This window comes from Benincasa hispida, chromosome 11 (assembly GCF_009727055.1).
Source record: "Benincasa hispida cultivar B227 chromosome 11, ASM972705v1, whole genome shotgun sequence".
Classification (NCBI taxonomy): Eukaryota; Viridiplantae; Streptophyta; class Magnoliopsida; order Cucurbitales; family Cucurbitaceae; genus Benincasa; species Benincasa hispida.
Genome location: NC_052359.1, coordinates 52,600,211 through 52,621,472, shown reverse-complemented (window position 1 = coordinate 52,621,472; position 21,262 = coordinate 52,600,211). Strand labels below are relative to the sequence as shown.

Genomic DNA, 21,262 nt, shown 5'->3' with positions numbered 1-21,262 from the left:
AGATCACCCTCATGAGCGAGATTTACCATTTCTAGCGAGACTTGTGACTTCTCGCAAGATTTATGACTTTTCCAGTGAGATTTGTGACTTTTAGCGAGATTTGTGACTTTTCCAGCGAGATTTTCATCCTTAGCGAGATCCTCCTCTTCCTTAACTTACTCTCGCTCTCGCTCATTTTCTTATCTCTCTCTCACTCTCGTTCATTCTCTTATCTCTTGCTCACTCTCACTCACTATGGTGAGCTGCCTGCTTAATCTTCCCAAACAGCTGTTTGCTTACTCACCCATTCTCTATTCTAACTTCAAAAATTCATAACTCAAAATGACCATGAAATACAACCTAGTCTCAAATCTATCTTAGAGAAAATCATGGCTCCCTCTAACTGATCATATATCAACTATAGTGTTTTCTCCTCTACTTGATATAAATCATATTTATATTAAATTTCCTCTAAAATAATGTGTCTCATACATTTACTCAATCATATAATATATAATTAACCAGTTCAATTATATCATATATAATCGAACTCCCTCTTGTCAATTTGAACATTTCAAATTGACCAAAAAACTGATTCTCAACTTTTATCCAAGCTACCAAGGGGACCTTATGAACCTATGGCTCGAAGCTCCAATGGTACATGAATAGCTGATTAAACTCTTTAACCACGAGATCCACCATTAGTTAACTGCCAGACATTCCACTAAAGACTGACGACTGAACTCTTCTTATCAGAGATATATTTCTGTGTCCATCGGATATAACCAATCATAAGTACGATAACCCTTCACAGATGCTCATAAGTACAGCTGGGCCAATTTATCGTTTTGCCCCTATAGTTACATCTCATTCCTTAAGTACCACTGATCCCTCTAATGAACAATACAACATAGTTCAACTATGTGTGAAAACCTCTCGGGCTATGAGAAGATGTGTGGCGCCACATCGTTCAAGCCCTAGAATCAGTCCTTAAGGGAGTTATCTATCTACTTACCCCTACTTTGGGGAAGGAGTGAATTTCATCTTGTGTAGCTGAGTTCCCATCTCTCAAATCAGACGAATCCCCAAAGTGGTAGGTTTGAGTCGGCGACCTGGCCACTCACACCCATGTAAATCAAAGGATCGCCCTCAATGGCAAAAGTTCCCAACTCACTCAGGATTGAGATCATATGGTCATCCTAGTGAAGTGAAGTCTCTGTCATGAACGATGTTATATAACGAGATGTTAACACTTCGTGGTCAGGTATTATACAAACTCTTTGTATAGGATGCCCCCGCTCGCATGTCTCCAACATGAATGATCAGGATCAAACCATATGTGACAAGTCACAATACTTATAACTATTCCATAAAGCGGGCCGCATCCATAGCGTTACTAGGATAAGGTTTCCCTCTTATATACATATACTACAGACCATTTTGGTTATCACTTAAGACATGATCCACTTGTATGTCATCACATACATACTTAAGTTACATACAAATAACCAAGGATTTTAGGTTTATTGATTTGTGGTAAAGCAAATAAAACATTCAGATGAGCAAAATCAAGAAGTGAAGTAAAATATCAAATATTATACATCACAAGCGTTCGTACAAACTATTTACAAACTACAGGATACGAGACTTTAGGGCATCAACCCCAACAATTAGTTTATTGGTTTGTGCTTAATGCAACTAAAATATAAAGTATTTCATAGACCGATGTGAATAAAATATCATATATTATAAATCACAGGATGTTTGTTCATACAAGTGTTTACAAACTACAGAACCCTACGAGATTTAGGACAAACAATGAAACGAGTCACTCGGTATGTCACTGGCACAAAGCACTATGGATTACTATTTCAACCTAGTCCATCCCTTGAAGTATCAACCTTCTCAAATATTGATTGGGCATCAAGTATAGACAACAGAAAATCGGTGGTTGCCTACTGTGTGTTTGTTGGTAATAACCTCATCTTTTGGTCTTCAAAGACACGAACAACAATAGCAAGGTCCAACACAGAGTCCGAGTATTGTGTTCTTGCACACAGCCTCGGAGATTGTTTAGCTTCAGAAACTTCTCACTGAAATTCAACAGTTATCCTCACAAACCTATCATCTGCTGTGACAACGTTAGTGCAGGGGCGTTAGCAAATAATCTTGTCTTTCATGCTAGGACTAAACACATTGAAATAGATGTGCATTTTGTGGAGATATGGTTCTCAACGTCAAACTTGAAATCAGGTATATACCATCCTCTGACCAGTTGGTTGATTGTCTCACGAAGCCTTTAACACACTCTCAATTTTTCTGCGCGCTTACGATCCAAACTTGGAGTCGTTGAACTCTCGATAAGTTTTAGGGGGTATGTTAGAGATGTTGCCACCAAGGATGGGTCAAAGAAGACACATCAATTGGAGACTGCCACATCACACAAAAGAGCCACGATGGATTGATAAATGCTCAGACATTCTGTTATGATTTGATTTCAACAGACTTTATTCTTTTCCTTTATGATTTCAACAACCTTTAACACACTCTCAATTATTTTTATTCTTCCATATTCATTTCATTATTTAATTATTGGTGTAACCCTAATTTGGGAAATCTTTATAAATTTGGGTTTATTCTGCCCTTCTTTCAATAAGAAAAATCAGCTTGAGAATTTGTCCCTATTCATCTTCTTTTTCAAATTCTGACTGGACGCAGTCCACAAGTTTCAAAAAAGAAAAATCTTCGTTTCACTGTTCTAAGTGAGGTTTTTACAGGACACGGTTCTCAGATATCTATTGGCCAAGGATATATCCCATTGAAAATTCCAAGGATATACCCCATTGACAACAGAAAACTCATTGAATCATTACTCCCATCACATTCTGGTGATTTCTCTTTGGCAATGATAACTGAATTTGAAGAGATACAAGCAAAACTCAAAAGAAAATCCTAATGATTTTTTGCTTTTGAGGGGAGAAAATGAGAATAAAAACCAAGTACGAAAGTTAAATAATATAAGCAGAGAAATTTTTGTGGAGTTGGCCACAATTTCTGCCACTCTCTATTCAATTTTTTAAACAATCACGTTTCAAATTCACACCCAAAAAAATAACAAGCTACAGATTTTAATTTTATTTAGTTTTTTTCGTGGTTTCATTTTAATGGGGTGTATTTTTGGGCGATAGAATCCTATCCGGCCAAAGCCTCATTTAGAAAAAAATAAAGCGAGTGAAGCGACGGTGAAATAGAGGTTTTTTTTTTTTTTTTTTGAAACTTGTGGACAGGATCCACGATCTACAATGTGGAACTCTTGGACCCTGTCCACGAATTTTAACATGGAGTCTTCAATGTGGTAGTCATGCAGAGTTTAAAATTGTGGATGGAGTACACGATTTTGACTAAATTATGTATCAAGTCCACGATTCCTTAACCCTATTTTTGTCATTATTTTTCCCTCAACCATATTTTTGTCATTATTTATTAAAATAACATTATTTGAAAAAAAAAAATCACTATCTTTTTCAAAGCTATAGAAGTAAGGAAAGTTTCTCCAAAAATTTGAAAGTTCTTCCCATTATTGTTGTTAAACCATATTTTTGGGCAAATTGCTCTATGAGGTGTGCATGTGTAGATGAATTGATATGCAAAAGAAACTCATACCGATATGGTATTAAACCACACACTATGATACCTATATTAGCGAATGAAGTGTTTAAGTCGACTAAGTACGAAATAGCTGCATGGTGATGCAAGTTTATTTATAAGTTCCATTGCGTATACCACTTGGGATATGGATGCCATTGGCATTTGTCAGCGTGGGAAATGTTGGTATGGCATATCATCGGTGGCAATGTGCAGATTCTTAGGGTCTCTTGGGCTGGGCCATTCAAACGGGCTTAAGCTTAACTTTGACGACCCCTAACAATTGTTCTCACCATGTGTTTGATACTCAAATATTGGTCTTGTTTCGTTGTAAATTGATTGAGTCTGTTTTAGGAAGTATGACATATTAAATGTAAACTGGCAAATCTAAGTTATAATGTCGATTTAGAATTGATTTTAAGGAGTATGACATACTCCAGAACGAGGAACATCTTTGTTCTTGACATATCTTAAAATTGTAAGATTAATATCTCTTGATTATTCTTCAATAAATTTATTAATAAAATTCTTTTTTTTTTTTAAGTACAATTGAGAAGGAGACACGAACTATGGATCTTGTGGTTTCTAGTATATTCATATGCCAATTAAATCATGTTGGATTTGACATAAACTTCTTAATTTTAGCATGAGAGTAATCAAAATAATCATAATTCAACAAAAATTAACATATACGTATTCATTTATATAAATTTTCACACATATATATATATATATAACAAAATATGTGTAAAGTATAGAACGAAAATTGCAATTTTATTTTATTTAAATTGAAAAGAAAAACAGCAAGACGCGTGGATTATGCATGTTTTAAATCCACTCTTGAGACATTTTCTTAATTTTTTTTTTTTTTTTTCATTTATATGATCTCTCATATATCTATAACCATTTACACGCTATAAATTTTTTTCAGAATATTACTTCACCTCGGTTATCACAATAATAATAATTATGATATAAATGCATACATGCTCTTAAAAGGTACAATGTATTTTCTAAATCTTTTCGTTTTTTTTTTTTTTATTTTAAGAATTTGACTTCTAATGCATGCATGCTATTAAGAGATACAATGTATTTAACCATTTTATGACAGTAAAACTTATAAATTTAGAAATTCAACTTAAACCACATATTACTATCCATCATAAAATAAAATAAAATAAAAAATTTCAATCCAACATATTGTTAAAGTCGACACATAAGTTCCAAACAATATCATTTCAATGTCATATGCTATATATCTAAAGAAAAAACAAGAACTTAAAAAATTCATGCTACTAGATAAAAATGTGTAAAATGGGAAAAAAAAACCATTTTAATATATAATTGAAAAAATGAAAAACAAATTAAATGCATTTGGTCTTCCACTTAAATTACACAAAAATCCAGACCCAAACGTCCAAACATTTGTCATCTGTGTTCCATGCATTTTTCTTTTTCAGATTCCTTGAATTATTCAACGATACGTTATCCACTCTTAATTTTTGCAATGGACGCCACGTTGAAGCTTGAACAACCTCCATCCACGGCGGTTACCAACCACCTTCAAATTAGGTTAAAAAAATTAGTGCTGAAATCATTCATCTTGTGATTACCAACACCTTCGTCCGGATGCCAATTGAATTATACTCGATTTGACCATTAAATTGTGAGTTTTATGTTTATTTCGTCACTATTTAAATTATAATTGTACATATCTATTTGACACAAAATTGACCATTTTTACTACCATGTAATATGTGTTAGTGACCAAGAGATTTGTAGTTTAAATTTGGAATTTTGGATAGTTATTTTAAATAGTAGAACTGCTACAAATATTTTTAAGTACAGCAAAATGTTATTGTCTATTAGTGATAGTCCGTGAATAGATATTTTTCAGTGGGCGATAGACTGTGATAGACGTCTATTAAACACCGATAGATGTTTATCACGATCTACTACTAATTAGATAGTGGCATATTGCTATATTTATAAATAAGTTGGTTCTTTTTTTTTTTTTTTTTTTTTTATAATTTGGAAACAACTTGAATTTTCATATAAAGTATTTATTCATCAAATTTTGTTTTAAATAAACAATAAATGTCTTAAAAAATAACTTAGGGGTAATTGATACATACAAATCATTTTCTTATCGAAGATTTAAATTTCCATATTCCATACTTGTTGTACTAAAAAAATATTTTTAAAACAATATCTATTACACATAAAAATAATTTTAAAAAAGAAAAAAAATTAAAGATGTTGTATACTCATTAAATTTTGTCACATATTCACTCTTATTTTAATGTTGATGTGTAGAAACCAAAATGAGCTTATTTCAACTGTAATTTACATACTTCTTTAATGTTAGAAATTTCATCCCCAATCCTATACTTATTGCATTAAAAAAATGTTAGAAGTATAAGAACTAAGTTGATAAAATTTTCAAATGTCAATCCCTGAAGTAAAACACATTTTTATTGAAGAAAAAAGCTAAAATGCAAATATTCACTAAAGATTTTTCTCTCGCACTTTTTTTTTCTTCTATATCATCATAGATCCTTGAAATGCTTCAATTTTTTTTAATACAAAGTGATATCTTATTTGATATAACATAAAATGATGATTTTATTTAAAATTCAAAAGCTATGATTATTTTTAGACTATCCATAGTCTGAATTAACGAATTAATAAGTGAATATCGTTGGAGATTTAATTCAATATTATTAAAAAAAATCAAATAAAAATATTTCATTCAATCAATTGATAATTTGATTAGCATGGTTTTTTTAGAATATATTTGAATGGCATGATCGATGGTAATTTGTTTTATTTTATGAATGAAAGGCTTATGGTCACAATTCTCCAAGCACTTTCTGTCGAAAGAAAAGAAAAATCTCCTAGCACTTCAAAAGAAACCACAAATTGTTTTTTTCCTTTAAAAAAACATGAAAAAAAAAGAAAAGAAAAATAAACTCACAAATTTTTATATAATAATGTCTTCTTTTTCCAAGTGGTGGGTATTCCCATTTTGTTCCTTTCTAAAATTTCACTTTTTTGATTCCCTCCTTTTTAGAATTTGTTATCAACACAAATTCTGAGGGATGCTTTTTTTTTTCTTTTTTTTTTTTAAATAATAATAATAATTAAGAAGATTTTCATCGATAAAAAAATGTCAAACTATTTATAAAAATAGAAAAAAAAATATTGATAAACTTCTATTCGTTTCTATCACATTGTATGGTAGAGATCTATCCGCCTCCACTAACAATTAAAATTTTGTTATTTTATGTAAATAATTTTTATAAGTTTTTTTATTTTTGAAGATCTCCTATTATTTATGGGATCGGAGTTTTATCCTTTATTATTTTTTTACTTCATATTTTTAAGACATTTAAAATAGAAATTATATATTTTATCGTCTCATGCCTTTTCAAAATTAGACTATAATCTTTTTAAAAAAAATTAGAAAAATTTTAAAAGGTTTAATTATAAATTTGATTATCGTGATTTGAAAAAGTTAAAAGATCTCATTCCTATAATTTTAAAAGTTTGAATTTACCTACAATCCCATAAATAGCCCATAGTGTTTGATAAAATTCTGAAATAAAATCTTATAAAGAATATTTATGAGAAACTATAAAAACTCTAATTATAAATCATAGGGTTTAATTCTATTTTTTTTTCTAAAAAATGTGGATCAAATTTACAATTTAACCTATTTTAAACTAATAAACTTGCCTTTTTCAAATTTAGACTTTTTAATCTTTCAAAAAAATTGAGCAATATTATAAGGTTTAAATCTTATTTTGATCTATGAACTTTTAAAAAATGTTCGTTATAGTCCCTAAATTTTGAATATTATTTTATTTTGATCCCTAAACTTTTAAAATATTCATTTTAGTCCCTAAACTTTTAAAAAGTCCTTATTTTAGTTCTTGATAAATGAAGATTTTTGTTAACTCTTTAACAAAATGACGAGATGACTAGGTCACCAAAACTTAGCTACGCTAACAAATCTAGAGTTTCAATTTTGAAGGTGGCAAAGTCAGAGAATTTAAATGACATTTTTAGTTCAAAATTTTGATTGTTTAGTATCTTGACAGGTTGGTTGTTGACATTTTATTTCATTTTCATCTTGTTCAATACATCTAGAGCTTAATAATCCAAAAATACAAGCTCCATAACATTTCTGTTGAAGAATTAACATAATTTTAATAGTAAAGACTAAAATAAATACTTTTTAAAAGTTGGACTAAACAAATATTTTTTAAAAAAGATTTAAGGATCAAAGTAGAACAAGATTCAAAGTTTAAAGACTAAAATAGGATTGGAACCTATTATAAACTAATAAACTATACACGAAATTATGTTATATTAAATTTTAATATCTTTATAGCTTTTAAAGTCAACTCTAACTTTTGTCTTATATATATATATAAAAAAAAAAATTATAAGCATTTTCTGTTTTTAAAAAAATGAAAAATTATTAATTACCATTAATAAATCAATATTTTGGAAAAGAAAATATCACCAACCATATGCAAATAAAGACTTTATAATTCAACGCAATTGACATGTATCTTTATTCTTTTAAGTTCCATGAGACTAATTACTCATTTTATTTTATATTTTGAAAAGATCAATTGGTTTTTGCCGAGGTTGCATTTGAATACTTCACAGTTCACACCAAGGGAATTTTCCAACTTAAATTGCAATTTGTTGTTTGGTACAAGAAAAAGAGTATTAAACACTCAGAGTTATTATTGATTTATTTCATTTTAGGCTTAATTTTTTATTTTTATTTATGCACTAACTTTTAATTTGCATCTCCACAGATTTCAAAATGTACTTGTTTGTAGTAATTTTACTATCTAATATTCAGTTTTTCAATATTGTTTTCTGTTATTGTTTTTTAATTCAACTATACGAGGAGATAGAGTTTGAACTTTGATCTTTAATATAATGTTTTAATAAGTTGAACTATTTTCAAGTTGATAATTATAATTTTTATAAACGGTCTTTATTTAAATATTAAATGTTATGTCTCCTTTCTTCGTTTTTTTTCAATAAAAAAATCAATACTTTATCTAATAAGTTGAACTATTCTTAGGGAGTAAATATTGCACTTTTTTTTTTTTTTTTTTTTTTTGTGGAAAATGAATATATCGAATGCTAAAGATGACAAATTATATAATGTTAATGTATTTATAAATACCGCATCATAGATAATGAGTAGAAACATGGAATATGATTTTTTTTATATCTCGAAACGTAAATATTAAGTTACAAATAAGGATAAGAAAATGACTATAAATTTAGAATATAAATTTTGATATCTTGTCCGATCATGTCAAGAATAGTCATTTTGACGAGATGATTAGATACGACTTTATCTCATGTCGTTCTCCTCTATTACATAATAAAGAAAAAATTAATTTATAAAAATATTTGTCACATGACAAAAATAAGTATTGTCCAATCAATATCTAAATATTTCTCTTTTAACTATACTTCACAAAAGGGGAAAAAAAACTTATTAAACACTTTTAGAGCATGTTTGAATCAATTTTATAAATACTAAGTAGTTAAAACAGAAACATTTATTTAAGCATTTAGAAAGTCAATAATCTAAATATACCGTTAATGTTCATGAACTGTTTTTACACTAGAAAAAATTTGGGCTTTAATGTTTGTAAAATCATAATGTTTTTACATTAAAGGGCTTTAATGTCGGTTGACAACCGACATTGAAGATAGTGTTATTAAAGCCCTTTAATGTCGATTGTCTTTAATGTCAGTTTTAAACCGACATTAAAGGGCTTCAATAACATAGCTTTCAATGTCGGCTGCAACCGACATTAAAGACCTTCAGTGAAATTTCCAACCGACATTTAAAGATTTTCAGTGAAATTTCAAACCACATAAAGCCTGTGTTTTTTTTTTTTTTTTTAATCTTAACCGAAACCCAAATCTATCTGTTTTTTTTTTAATTCCATTGTCCGAATCCATTTTTTTGTCAAAAAGTATACATGACACATCATTATCGAACGTGTGGCTATGACATATTATATTATGTATGGATGTAAATCTAGATATATTTTAATCCACAAATTCTGCTATAAAAATTATAATTCAAAAGGCCGTACAATAATTCAGCCATTGAAAAATACAAATTACAAGTAATACAAACGTATGATTTTACAAACATTATGAGTTTACTTTCCCTCTCCACTTGGTAAAGTATGGATCCCTTCAATAATTTCTCTTGGATAGACCCCTCAGCTTCAGCAGTGGTTTTTGGTTATAGGCATCTTTGTTTTGACCACTGTTGTTCAAGAATTCACAAACAAAAAGGGTTTAAGGACAAAGGATTGAAAGTGAAAATGTGATCAGAATACATATTCAAACTAACCGTGTTTTATTGGGAATGTATATAATATGGTACATTCAAAAGGCAAAATTCTTTACTAGAGTTCTCAAGAAAAAGCATAAAGAGGTTGCGATACCAAATCTTTACTCATTTGTTGCACCTGCAAAAATAAGAAACTCATAGTATTGATAAAAATGAGAGAATCTTCTTTTAAAACTGTGAGTCATCAACTAAAACTTATTAACGATGAGTCTAAACATTCTTTTAGTGTATTAATTAGCATAATGCACATGTTCTTAAGCCATCAATCGTTATTTCCTGATCTATCACTTAGCTCCAGCGGGCCCATCGTGTAGCTCAATCGTTTATAACGAATCTCGCGCATAGAACTATCGTTTAGCTACTGCGCCCATGTGTTTACCTTCATTGTTAGCGTTGACGGTTATCGTCTAACGCCATTCGCATATCGTTAATGTATCCGCTAATCGCTTAGCATTCCACCTATCGTGTAGTGCGTCTGCTCATCGTCTTAGCGCAGCACGGCTATCGTCTAGTGCTCATGCTATCACATAGTGCCATTGTGTAGTCTATCACTTAGCGCCCCGCGATCCTGCTATACGATCATCCAGCGCCCGCCTAACGTTTTCTAGACATCGCGTAGGCTCCACGCATTTTATTACGATGTCTACCTCATCGTTTAGCTCCCCGCATTGCTACACGATGCCCAGACGCCCACCTACACAATTTCGGCCTACCCTCATCGTGTAGCGTCTAACCCATTTGCTACACGATCGGTCTACCCAGTGGCCCTTGCACTCAACATTTACGCTTTCACCATGCTTCTTGCTCACGCATAACCCAACGCAGGAGCAACTCTTGGCAACGTCTCTTGCCAGTACTTCAACAAATGTATCAAATACAACAAAACCATTAATCAAATCGAATTTCAAAGGCCATAGACACATAAAAAGTAGGCCCAAATCTAAGAGCAGAGAGACATATTGAAGCGAAACCGCAGCTGGCTTTCATTGAGACATTTACATAAACAGTTGAAAAGCGTAACATAAGAACAAAAATTGTTGTGAGTTTAAGAGAGGAAAGAGAAGAAGAGCATACTGATCTGGACGAACGACGAACGGTGAACTTCAGATCGAACGATGAATGGCAGCACACGGATCAACATGTCTGCTCATCGTCTAGTGCTCATGCCCATCGCGTAGCGCCATCGTGTAGTCTATCGCTTAGCGCCCTCGCACCTGCTATACGATCGTCTAGCGTCCGCCTACACGATTGTCCAGCGCCCGCGCATACCTACACGATCGTTTAGCGCTGAGAGGAAAGTTGAGAGGCGTAACATTGAAACATTTACACAAACAATTGAGAGGCGTAACATAAGAACAAAAAATTACTGTGAGTTTAAGAGAGGAAAGAGAAGAAGAGCATACTGATCTGGATGAACGACGAACAGCAAACTTCAGATCTAGACTTCAGATCAAACGACGAACGGTGGCACACGGATCCGGGCGATTTCAGATCTGGACTTCAGATCCGGGCGACTGGGTGCGGCGACGCGAATTGCACGATGAATAGACCTGCACGGAAGCCTCTACACCACGACAGACCTGCACGGGTTGCACGGCAGCGCGGGTTACGCTACCCACTGGCAAGGGTTTGGAAGAGAGAAGTGAGAAAGAAGAGGGTCTGAAGAGGGAAGTGTAAGAATGAGAGGAAAAAGAAAATAGGGGGAGAGTGAAGAGGGAAAAATTAAACGGAAAGGTACCCCTACAATGTCGGTTTAAAACCGACATTAAAGATCTGTGTTTTTTTAAAAAAAAAAACAAAACTGACATTATACATCCGATTTCACTTTTTTCAACCGACATTAAAGGCCAAAATTCTTGTAGTGTAGCATAACAAATTGGAGTATGGAGGATTTGAATCTCAAATTTTAAGGAAGGTAGTACATGTTCATTATCGCTAAGCTTTACTCACTTTAACGGTTTGAATTGTTCAACATTATATAAAATATAAATTTCAAATTCACCTATTAAATACAATTTTGAAAGGCAAGTGTGTATGGATAAGACACCCAATTACCTTTCTAAAAAGACTATGGTCTGATTCTCCACTTATCGTGATTAGAAGTGTTCATATTTTGCCCACAAGAGCCAACTTTTAACAGGATGGAGATTCCCCTTTTGGTGGGAATTGAAAATAGGAGAGGAAATGGGAAAAATTTTCCTATAAGCTAAACATGGATCCATTAATCTTTATCCCTACCTTGTTTGACCCTTTTTAATTTAGTATAATTATTATTATTATTATGATGTAGGCTAGGGGTGGTAGTTAGTTAAGTTTTGTCGATTTTGAGGCTAACCAAGAACCAAGCCAAACGAATGGTTTTTTTTTTTTATTAAAAAAAAAACCCGAATCCGATATCCAATAAAGAATAAAACTAATGGGTTGATTTTTATTTGGTTTGGTTCTTGATTTTTGGTATATTCTCTTTTTTTTTTTTTGTCAAATTTTTATTTTTACTTCTACTTTGTTTTGAATGGTTCCTTTTGTTAATTTTAAATTAGAATTTGGTCTATTTCTTTTTTCTTATAGATTGAAAATTTTCATTTTTGTTTTTTTTTTAGTACTCTTTTAAATAAAATAAAACATACAAATAATAATTGGTCTTTTTTTTTTTTTTTCTAAACAACAAATATTTGTGCACCATAATAATTAAAATACTAAAAGACAAATTATGTTAGAGTTTATTCTTAAGGGTACATAGGTTTGGTTCGGTTTTGATTGATTTTTCAAATCGAAAATTGATTCAAACCAATATTTTTTTGCGTTCTCCAAATACAAACCAATATATCCAATTTTATAAGTATAAAATATCAAACCAAATCATTGGATCGGTTTGGATTGGTTTGGTTTTTCGACTTTTTTTACACCTTAATATAAGTATTATGTTTAAAATTTAGGTTTTATTGTTTAATACTGACGTAATGAATATGTTTGAGTTAAACATTTAAATTTAGATTATATATATATATATATGTATAATTTATTAGGTAATTATTCTGTTTAGAAAATTTGAATGATTTTTAAATTGTCAATTAAAATTAGTGAGAAATTTAACTCTTTAAATCAAAGATTTTTAATAGTAGTTATTTAAGTTACTTGATTTTTTGTTTGGAAAAAAAAAACGAGTAGCAACAACCAATAGAGTGAGCAACCAAATTTTGAACACGAGGACAAGAAAGAGACGAATACAATTTCCAACTGCCTAGCCAAACACTAGTTTCATCAACTGCATGCTTCACTTAGAATAAGTTCGACAAACAGTTGTTAACTAAATTTACAACCTCCATAGCATCATATTCAACTGCTATAAATAAGCATATAAATACATCTATATTAAGTAGATTACGTAGATTAACCATCTATTAACTAGATTCAGTAGATTATGCAGATTAAGTCATCTATTAAGTCATCTAAGTCAAGCCCATTTAAGCCAGCCTTAGCCAATGAGCCATACATAGCAGATATACCTGGGTGTTTCAGTCGCATATACAGTAACTACAGATTGATACCCCAACCACATGATCAAGACTTATACAGCCCCTTTCATATGTGAGAACAGAAAAACCAACCAGACAAAAATGACAGACAAGGAAAGCACTCGAAAGACTTAGGTGACAAAAACATTAATTCGAAGAATAGGTGAGAGAATTCTTCCCAGTTATCCTCTTCACTATTTATCTGTACGAGCTGGAGACTAAAAGAAAGAAGTTATACTATGGTATTGCCTAATCCCTTTCATTGAGGGTTCGTCGAAAGAGGAACCTACAGTCTATACCTGAAAAGAAAGATTACCATTTTTGTCACCTCAACTTGAAGTTGGTGGAGTGGATTATTATAGTTCAACTTCATATTTAGGGCTCTAAGTATAATGATAGCGTTTGCAACTATTTATAACCTACAATTATGTAAAGTAAAACTATTTGAAATCTTTCCGTTGATTACTTTCTAATTTATCCTCTACATGGACTATAATAAGCAACGCCCGGAAAAACATACACATTTTTGGAAACTAATCCAACAAATACTAAGAAGCAGTCATATTGTGACATTTGGTTGAATAATTTTGCTATAAATTGGGTGGGGAATGAATCTACTAGGGTCCACCAAACAAACGAGAATTGAAGCTGTGAGAGACTATTTTCTTCTACAGCAGTGGATAAAGGCGTATCGTTGGAGTCAGATCAACAGTATTTGATTCATTTCTCTGATCTCTAATAATCTCTATTCGATTAGCCTTATTTCTTATATTTCTGTATTGAATTACTATTGATTTTTCTTTATGCTTAATTTTTAGTTAATCATCGTTTGCTTCAGTCGGGCCTGGATTTGCGAAAATGGTAGGGCCGGCGAGACCTCTTTTTGTGCTATTTGGTTCTTCCATCGTTCAATTGAGCTTTGGCGATGGCGGATGGGGTTCGATTCTTGCTGATTTATACGCCCGTAAGGTATTTCTTCTTAGTCTCTTTCTCAAGATTCTTAGTTATTTCTTGTTTTCATGCTTATTCTCGATCGAGTTCTTCTTGTTTCAATTAAGTTTGTTTATCGAAAATGGTGTGGTTGAGGAGTACCATCCACCAACGGTTTCTTCGTTGGAATTTCGTTTATGAATTTGGTTTAAATCTTCACTTCATGTACTGTACTTAGTGTTCTGTCAATTTTAGTATATATACTTAGAGTGGCTACTATTTTGATAATACAGGACCAAAATAGACTAAGGGTATGTTTGATATTGATCTTAGAATGGTTAGAATCACTTTTTTTTTTTTTTGGTAATATTCAAAATCACTCTAAAATATGAATTTAATCATTCAAAATCATTTAAAACCTGATTTTCATATCATTAAAATTGGGTTTTTAACAATTAAATGAGTGTTTTGGAGTGATTTTGATCCGTTCTAAGAGCTTAATGTGTGGGATCATGTATGTTTATTGGTTTCCTAAGTTTCTTTGCAACTCCACAGGCAGATATCTTGCTACGCGGATATAGTGGTTGGAATTCTAGACAGGCTCTACGGGTTCTGCATCATGTCTTTCCAAAGGTACACTGCTGTTATTGTTCTCATAATGTTTCTCAAGCTTTAATTCGAGGATACAGTAAACTAACTGAATAGCTTTTTTTTGCAAAATGTCTTAAAATGAATATTTGCCTATTTATGACAGTCACCTTGAATAGTAGTTCATATTCACTGTTGAATAATGTTTTGAAGTGAAAATACCAAAATTTAAATACACTACCTTTTGTTTTGATACTATGCTAAATCAAAATCTAAACTCAAGATCATGTTGATGTTTTTTGTACATAAACATTCTTAACAAAACATGTTTCAACAATCTCAACCATTCAAAAGGAGTTCAAATAAAATCGACTTTCGAAAAATATTTTTTCTCTAGTCAATCCAAATAGGCTCTAGTTGGGTGGATACATTGAAGCTAATGTTTTTTAAGATATGTTGCCACTCAGGACAGTGCCATTCAACCTTCGTTAGTGATAGTCTACTTTGGTGGCAATGATGCTGTGCTTCCTTTCCCTTCTTCCCAGACCTCTTTTGTGCCACTTCCTGAATATGTTGAGAACATGAAGAAGATAGCCATTCATCTCAAGGTGAATTGCTAACACATACACTCTTAATTTTTGCATCAATGAGCTTTCTTTTTTTCTTTTGCTTATTTGTCTCAAACATTCATCAGAGCCTCTCAGAGAAAACCCGAGTCATCTTCCTCACAGCTCCGCCCGTGAGCTATGCTCTAATTAAAGAAAAACTGAGGTGCTTATATTGATTATGAACATGCTATGCTGTCTGTTTCTCCCCTTGTTTTGTTTCAACCGGAAAATGTTATTTTGTTTCCTGATTGAACCAGTGAGGAGCACGCTGAATGTCGAACGTTGGAGTCCTGTCGTAAATATGCCGAGGCCTGTAAAGAACTTTGTAAGAAGATTGACGTGAAATGCATAGATGTTTGGTCTGCAATTCAGAAAAGAGATGACTGGCTCACTTCTTGCTTCACGTTAGTAATAGTAACTAGTTCATATAGCATTAAATGGCTTATGAATCTTTGGTCTTTTTCAATGGAGATTGAATCTGTTGTTTGTTGTTAATTTCAGAGATGGGATTCATTTAACAGCAGAAGGAAGTCAGATAGTTGCAGAGGAAATTTTGAAGGTTTTGGAAGAGGCAGATTGGGAGCCAAGTTTGCACTGGAAAGAATTGCCAATTGAATTTGGTAGTCCAACTAAATTATCCCCTGAAAGGCAATGGTAATTGGTTCCTCTTTTACATCCTGTGAATTATTTTAAATTACACTTCAAACTTTCAAATGTAAAAATTGGACCCTCAAACTTCTACACATGTTAAAACTAGACTCTCAAACTTAGAAATTTGACCCCTAAATGATAAAAGTTGGAACTCCAAACTTATACAAACAATTGTTATAATTTCTACCATTTTGTAAGTTTGAGAGGTCAATTTTGATGACACCTATATGATTTTGAGGGCTCAATTTTTACAATGAAAAATTTGAGGATATAATTGTAACTACCACCATATTTTCATTGTGGTTTTTGCATTGTGGTAGTTGCAATTTATCCATATTTTTGCCATTTATTTGAATTCATGATTAAATGTATTGTATGTATTGACTTTCACTTGTGGAAATGGATCTCTCAATCACTTGTAAAAGTGTGCATATTGGTTTCTGGTTAAAATTTGGGACTAGTCTTGTTATTATTGTATCTGATGAAATATATATATACATATATATTTAGAAAGCGGTTCGATTCGGTTTCAATTTGGTTTTCAGTTTTGAAACTGAACCGAACCGCTAAATTGGTTTGGAAATTATACCAAATCGCACCGAATTGCATAATTCGGTTTCTAGTATTATTCGATTCAATTCAATTTTATTTTTTCGATTTAAATGATCACCTCTATAATAAACCTTCTTTTTTTCGGAAAAGAAAAAGAATTAAATAATAAGAAAAGAAAACTAATTAAAACTTTGGAAGTGAAAAGGTTCCTGACTTTGATTATATTAACTTCACGTCATTGGAAATACGTTTTAAAGGAAATATTGTATCCCCATATTTTAATTAACTGAAATAATGATTCAATCTACCTGAACTTTGGTAACAGTTAAATTTCTATTGTTTAAAATTTATAGTCATTTTGTCTCTGCCCAAAAAAAAACTTGTAAGAATTTAATGGAGAATCTTACGTATCTAGATTGATATATTATTTACGAACCAAGCGTGTTTATTTATTATGAGGGCTACACTGTTACGTAATAATAATTGATATTTCACTCTTTTTTTTTTTCTATAGGAAGTTGATTGTTACAAATTTTAAATTACATAGATTAAGTTAATATGTTTTAAAATTTTGATATTAAATCGTACAAAATTAGAAATAAACATACCAAATCATTATATTAATTTGGTGAAGTGTGGAGACTAAATTGTTGATTACATTAATTGCTAAATCAAGTGGATATGATGACATTTTTTTTTTACAATAGATGGGGTGGAAGATCAAACCTTTGATGTCGAGGTTGATAATGTACTCGATGTCGATTGAGTCATCCTCTTTTTGGCTCAATATTTTTACTCTTGTATTTAATTTTTTTTTACGAATTAATTGATCCTACATAAATTGTAGTGAGAGATTACAATTTAACCTTTGGTTTTATTTTGTTCCTTGTTTTTTCTTTTTCTTTTATTACGATAGCATGTGAGGAAGAAAATTCAAACATTTCACATTTTGATCAATAATAATAATACTTTATCATCTGACTTATCATCTTTTTTAAAGAAACATATGCCGTATCATTTTGTTTCTGCCTTGAAGCCACTGCCTTCTCTCTATTTCACTTTAAATACTAAAATTTGACTGTAACATTGGTTTGATGTATTTTCTAAATATAAACTGGAACTTTAAATTGACTAGAAAGAAAATTCATTTTTGTACTAAAGTCCCTCTTTAGATTTTAAAAACCTTTTAAAACTAGATTCTTTTACGTTTATGTCCAAAATCTGCAATGCAATTTTTTAAAGTGTTTAATAAGTCATTAGACTTTTAATTTTGTGTTTGATAGATTTTTTTGGCTAATAGGTCGATCTACTTGATAGTTTTCTTTTCCTTAAAAAAAATCAATGAATGTACTCAACACAAGATTGAAAGATATCATTTCATTATATATAAAATTAAAATTCATACGTAATAAATCAATTGTTTTTTAAAATTTTCAAATATATTATAGATCTTTTAGACTTATAATTAAAACTTCATATACTAGATACTAAATGAAACAAACTAGAAGAGCCTTGTACTAACTTATAATTTAACCCATTTCAAATTTAAAATTTGAAAGCAATTTATCCTAGAATAGAAACCCACACAAAGATGTAAAAACATAGCTCAAAATGTATATGAGTCCAAATCTTTCTATCTAACATTTATGTTTTTTAAGTAACAGCTATAGGATGAGAGATTGAATCCCCCACCTTTAAGGAGGAAGGAGGTGAATTATCATTGAGTTGAATTTACTTTGGCCTATCCGATTTTTTTTTTTTTACTAAATTAAAATTGATAGTAAATAATGCATGTTTTGACATAGCTTCTCACTCTTGAAATGATGACGTGTAAATGCAGGAATAAAAAGAATATAAATGGGCCTCCGCAACTACTTTTGGATCCCAACCTGCTACAGTAATAGGCTCATTTGTTTGGCTCAGCCCATACCTATAGTTTGTTGGGCTTCTTTATTGATCGTAAGCTTCAATATATAAAGAGAACTACTCCTCACAGCTCTAGTTAAAGCAAATAGAAAGAAGAAAAAAAAAAAAAAAAAAAGGTGAAAAAAAAAACGAAAAACTACTTAGTAAGTAGGTAAATGTTGTGTCATTGTTTGTGCCTGGCGTGCGTGTGAGTGTATGCCAAAACTATGCAATTTGAATATTAAACATCTTTATTTGTGTACTACAAGAAATACCTTTACTTTTATTTATCAAGTTATCTTTTTTATGATCGATGTGATAATACTTTAATCAGTTGAACTATGTCAAACTATCGATCTATTTTATTTATTAGCCCCCCCCCTCCCAAGAAATTTTGAAACTTTATATACTTCCAAAAGTGTTTTAGATCTATAGTTTTAGTTTTAGTTTTTCCTTTTTTCAATTAATTCTTTCTAATATGTTCGTGGGTGTCCCGGCTCAAATTTTTCAAATTATATTTAAATGTACTCAAGTTCTATTTTAAAAGTCAGACTAAAATTTTGAACTTTACTAAATTTTAAATTCACATAACGATTGATATTAGGCTTAAAAAATTGAAATGTATATTATCTATATAGAAATCTTTCATTGGAGAAGATCAATTGACCTAGGATGAAGGAGGGATCCATCTATTTTGTTTAGGTATTCAGTTAAACCAATTATTCGTTATTGTAATAGATAATAATCATTTCATCTAGTATGTGTTGACTTTATTTACATCTTTCATTAATGAATTATGTAATTAGTAATAACTCTGGTAGTCCGCATTCAATAATTTTTTTTTAGACATTTCATACCATCCATGTGTAATTTTTTTTATTTGAGATTTCAATTCTTCCATATTTTAACAGTAGTATATTGTTCCATTGAGCTAAGGTCCAAAATATAGAAGAAACTGGTGTTTTTAGAACTTTATCACATAGTCAATTATATTCCACTCAATCTCTTTTTGTATGGCTATATATTTTATTGATAAAGGAACGAGTAACCTTTTCCTTGTTACATGAATAAACCTATTTTTTTCAATAGAAAGAAAATCGTTACATAAGACTATCTTTTTTTTTACTTAATTTAAAATTTTAAACCAAGATATTCCACATTTACATATCTACACATAACTCCACTTCCATTTTGATACATACTTGGCCCTTCTAATGAAAGACACCACCACCCTTTAAGGTTTAACCCACGAATCAAATAGGAATGATGTATAAGACCAAAATCTAGCCGTTTATCCAAAGAATAATTCCAGGATTTATTCTCATTCATCGAGTTAGTTTCATTAGACATAAAATTTATATTTATATTTAATATAACAATTAATTTTTTTAAAAATTAAATCTATTAAAGATCCATCAACACAAAAAATTAAAAGTGTAAGAACCTGTTAAACACTTTTAAAAGTTTAAAAAACTAAACTTATAATTTAATATAAAACTTATAAGTAGTTTTTTTTTTAAGCTTTTAAGATATTTATAAAAAAAATATATATGTTTCTAGTGTTTATTCGATGGGAGAAATGTTCGATTAATTGTTTTTCCTACTAATTAAATTAAAAAAAAAAACTAACATAAGAATAGTTTAGTTGTCATAAACTAGATATCCTCACTTGAAAAAGAAAAAAGTAAGAGTTTGAACCTCCCATTTAGAGATGTCCATGGGCGGGATAGGGATGGGGACGTCCCCATTCCCGGTCCCCATAGGAAAAATTTTTCCGTTTGTTTTTTTTTAATATATTCATTTTTAACAATTTTGTTTATTCTCAACCAAATAAATTATATATATTAAATGATTTATTTCCAATAGATTTTTCATTCAAAGAAAATAATATAAAAAATCATTATAAAAATAATACTATTATATGTGTAAAAATATAATTTAATCCTATAATTTCTAAAAGTTAACATTTAAATATTACACTATCATAGTCAAGTTTTCCATTTAAATATTACAACATTTATGACTTAAGATAAAAAGTCTTAAATATTAAAATAATTTAGAAATGTATTAAAGTACAAAAAAGTTGAAATGAAAATTAGAAAATAACTAACTTTTTACGCCACATTTTTTTTTGTAAAAAGTATATAGATAAATTAATAATAATTATTATTATAAACTCATATTTTGTTTATAAACATAATATGGGTTAATGACTGTCTCTTATACACATCTAGATGTGTATAAGAGACAGTTATTATTATGTAATATATTCATTAGGGTGGGGACGGAGACGGAAAATATAATCTTCGTTCCGGTTTCCGTTTAGCCAACAGGAAAAAAATTATTCCCGTTTCCTCTCCCATTTTTCGTCTAATCGGGGATTTTCCACCTTGTTGGGAGTGGGTCCCATGGGGCAACGGTCCGCGGGATAAATGGACATCCCTACTTCCATCTAAAGTATTGTTTTAATTTTTGTT

General features: G+C 30.7%; 1 protein-coding gene across 2 annotated transcripts; it reads left to right on the top strand.

The window, feature by feature from the left end:
* Positions 1-14,111: 14,111 nt before the first annotated feature.
* LOC120090044 (GDSL esterase/lipase CPRD49-like) lies at positions 14,112-16,778 on the top strand. 2 transcript variants are annotated; one of them, XM_039047533.1, is made up of 7 exons: positions 14,112-14,262; positions 14,370-14,520; positions 15,037-15,114; positions 15,537-15,677; positions 15,764-15,840; positions 15,935-16,081; positions 16,179-16,778. In XM_039047533.1, the coding sequence occupies exons 2-7, from the start codon at positions 14,410-14,412 to the stop codon at positions 16,333-16,335; spliced, it is 711 nt and encodes a 236-aa protein (XP_038903461.1). In that variant the 5' UTR covers positions 14,112-14,262; positions 14,370-14,409; the 3' UTR covers positions 16,336-16,778. The 2 variants fall into 2 exon arrangements, with proteins under 2 accessions (XP_038903461.1, XP_038903462.1); XM_039047534.1 differs by lacking the exon at positions 14,112-14,262 and having other exon boundaries at positions 14,269-14,520.
* The last annotated feature ends 4,484 nt before the right edge of the window (positions 16,779-21,262 follow it).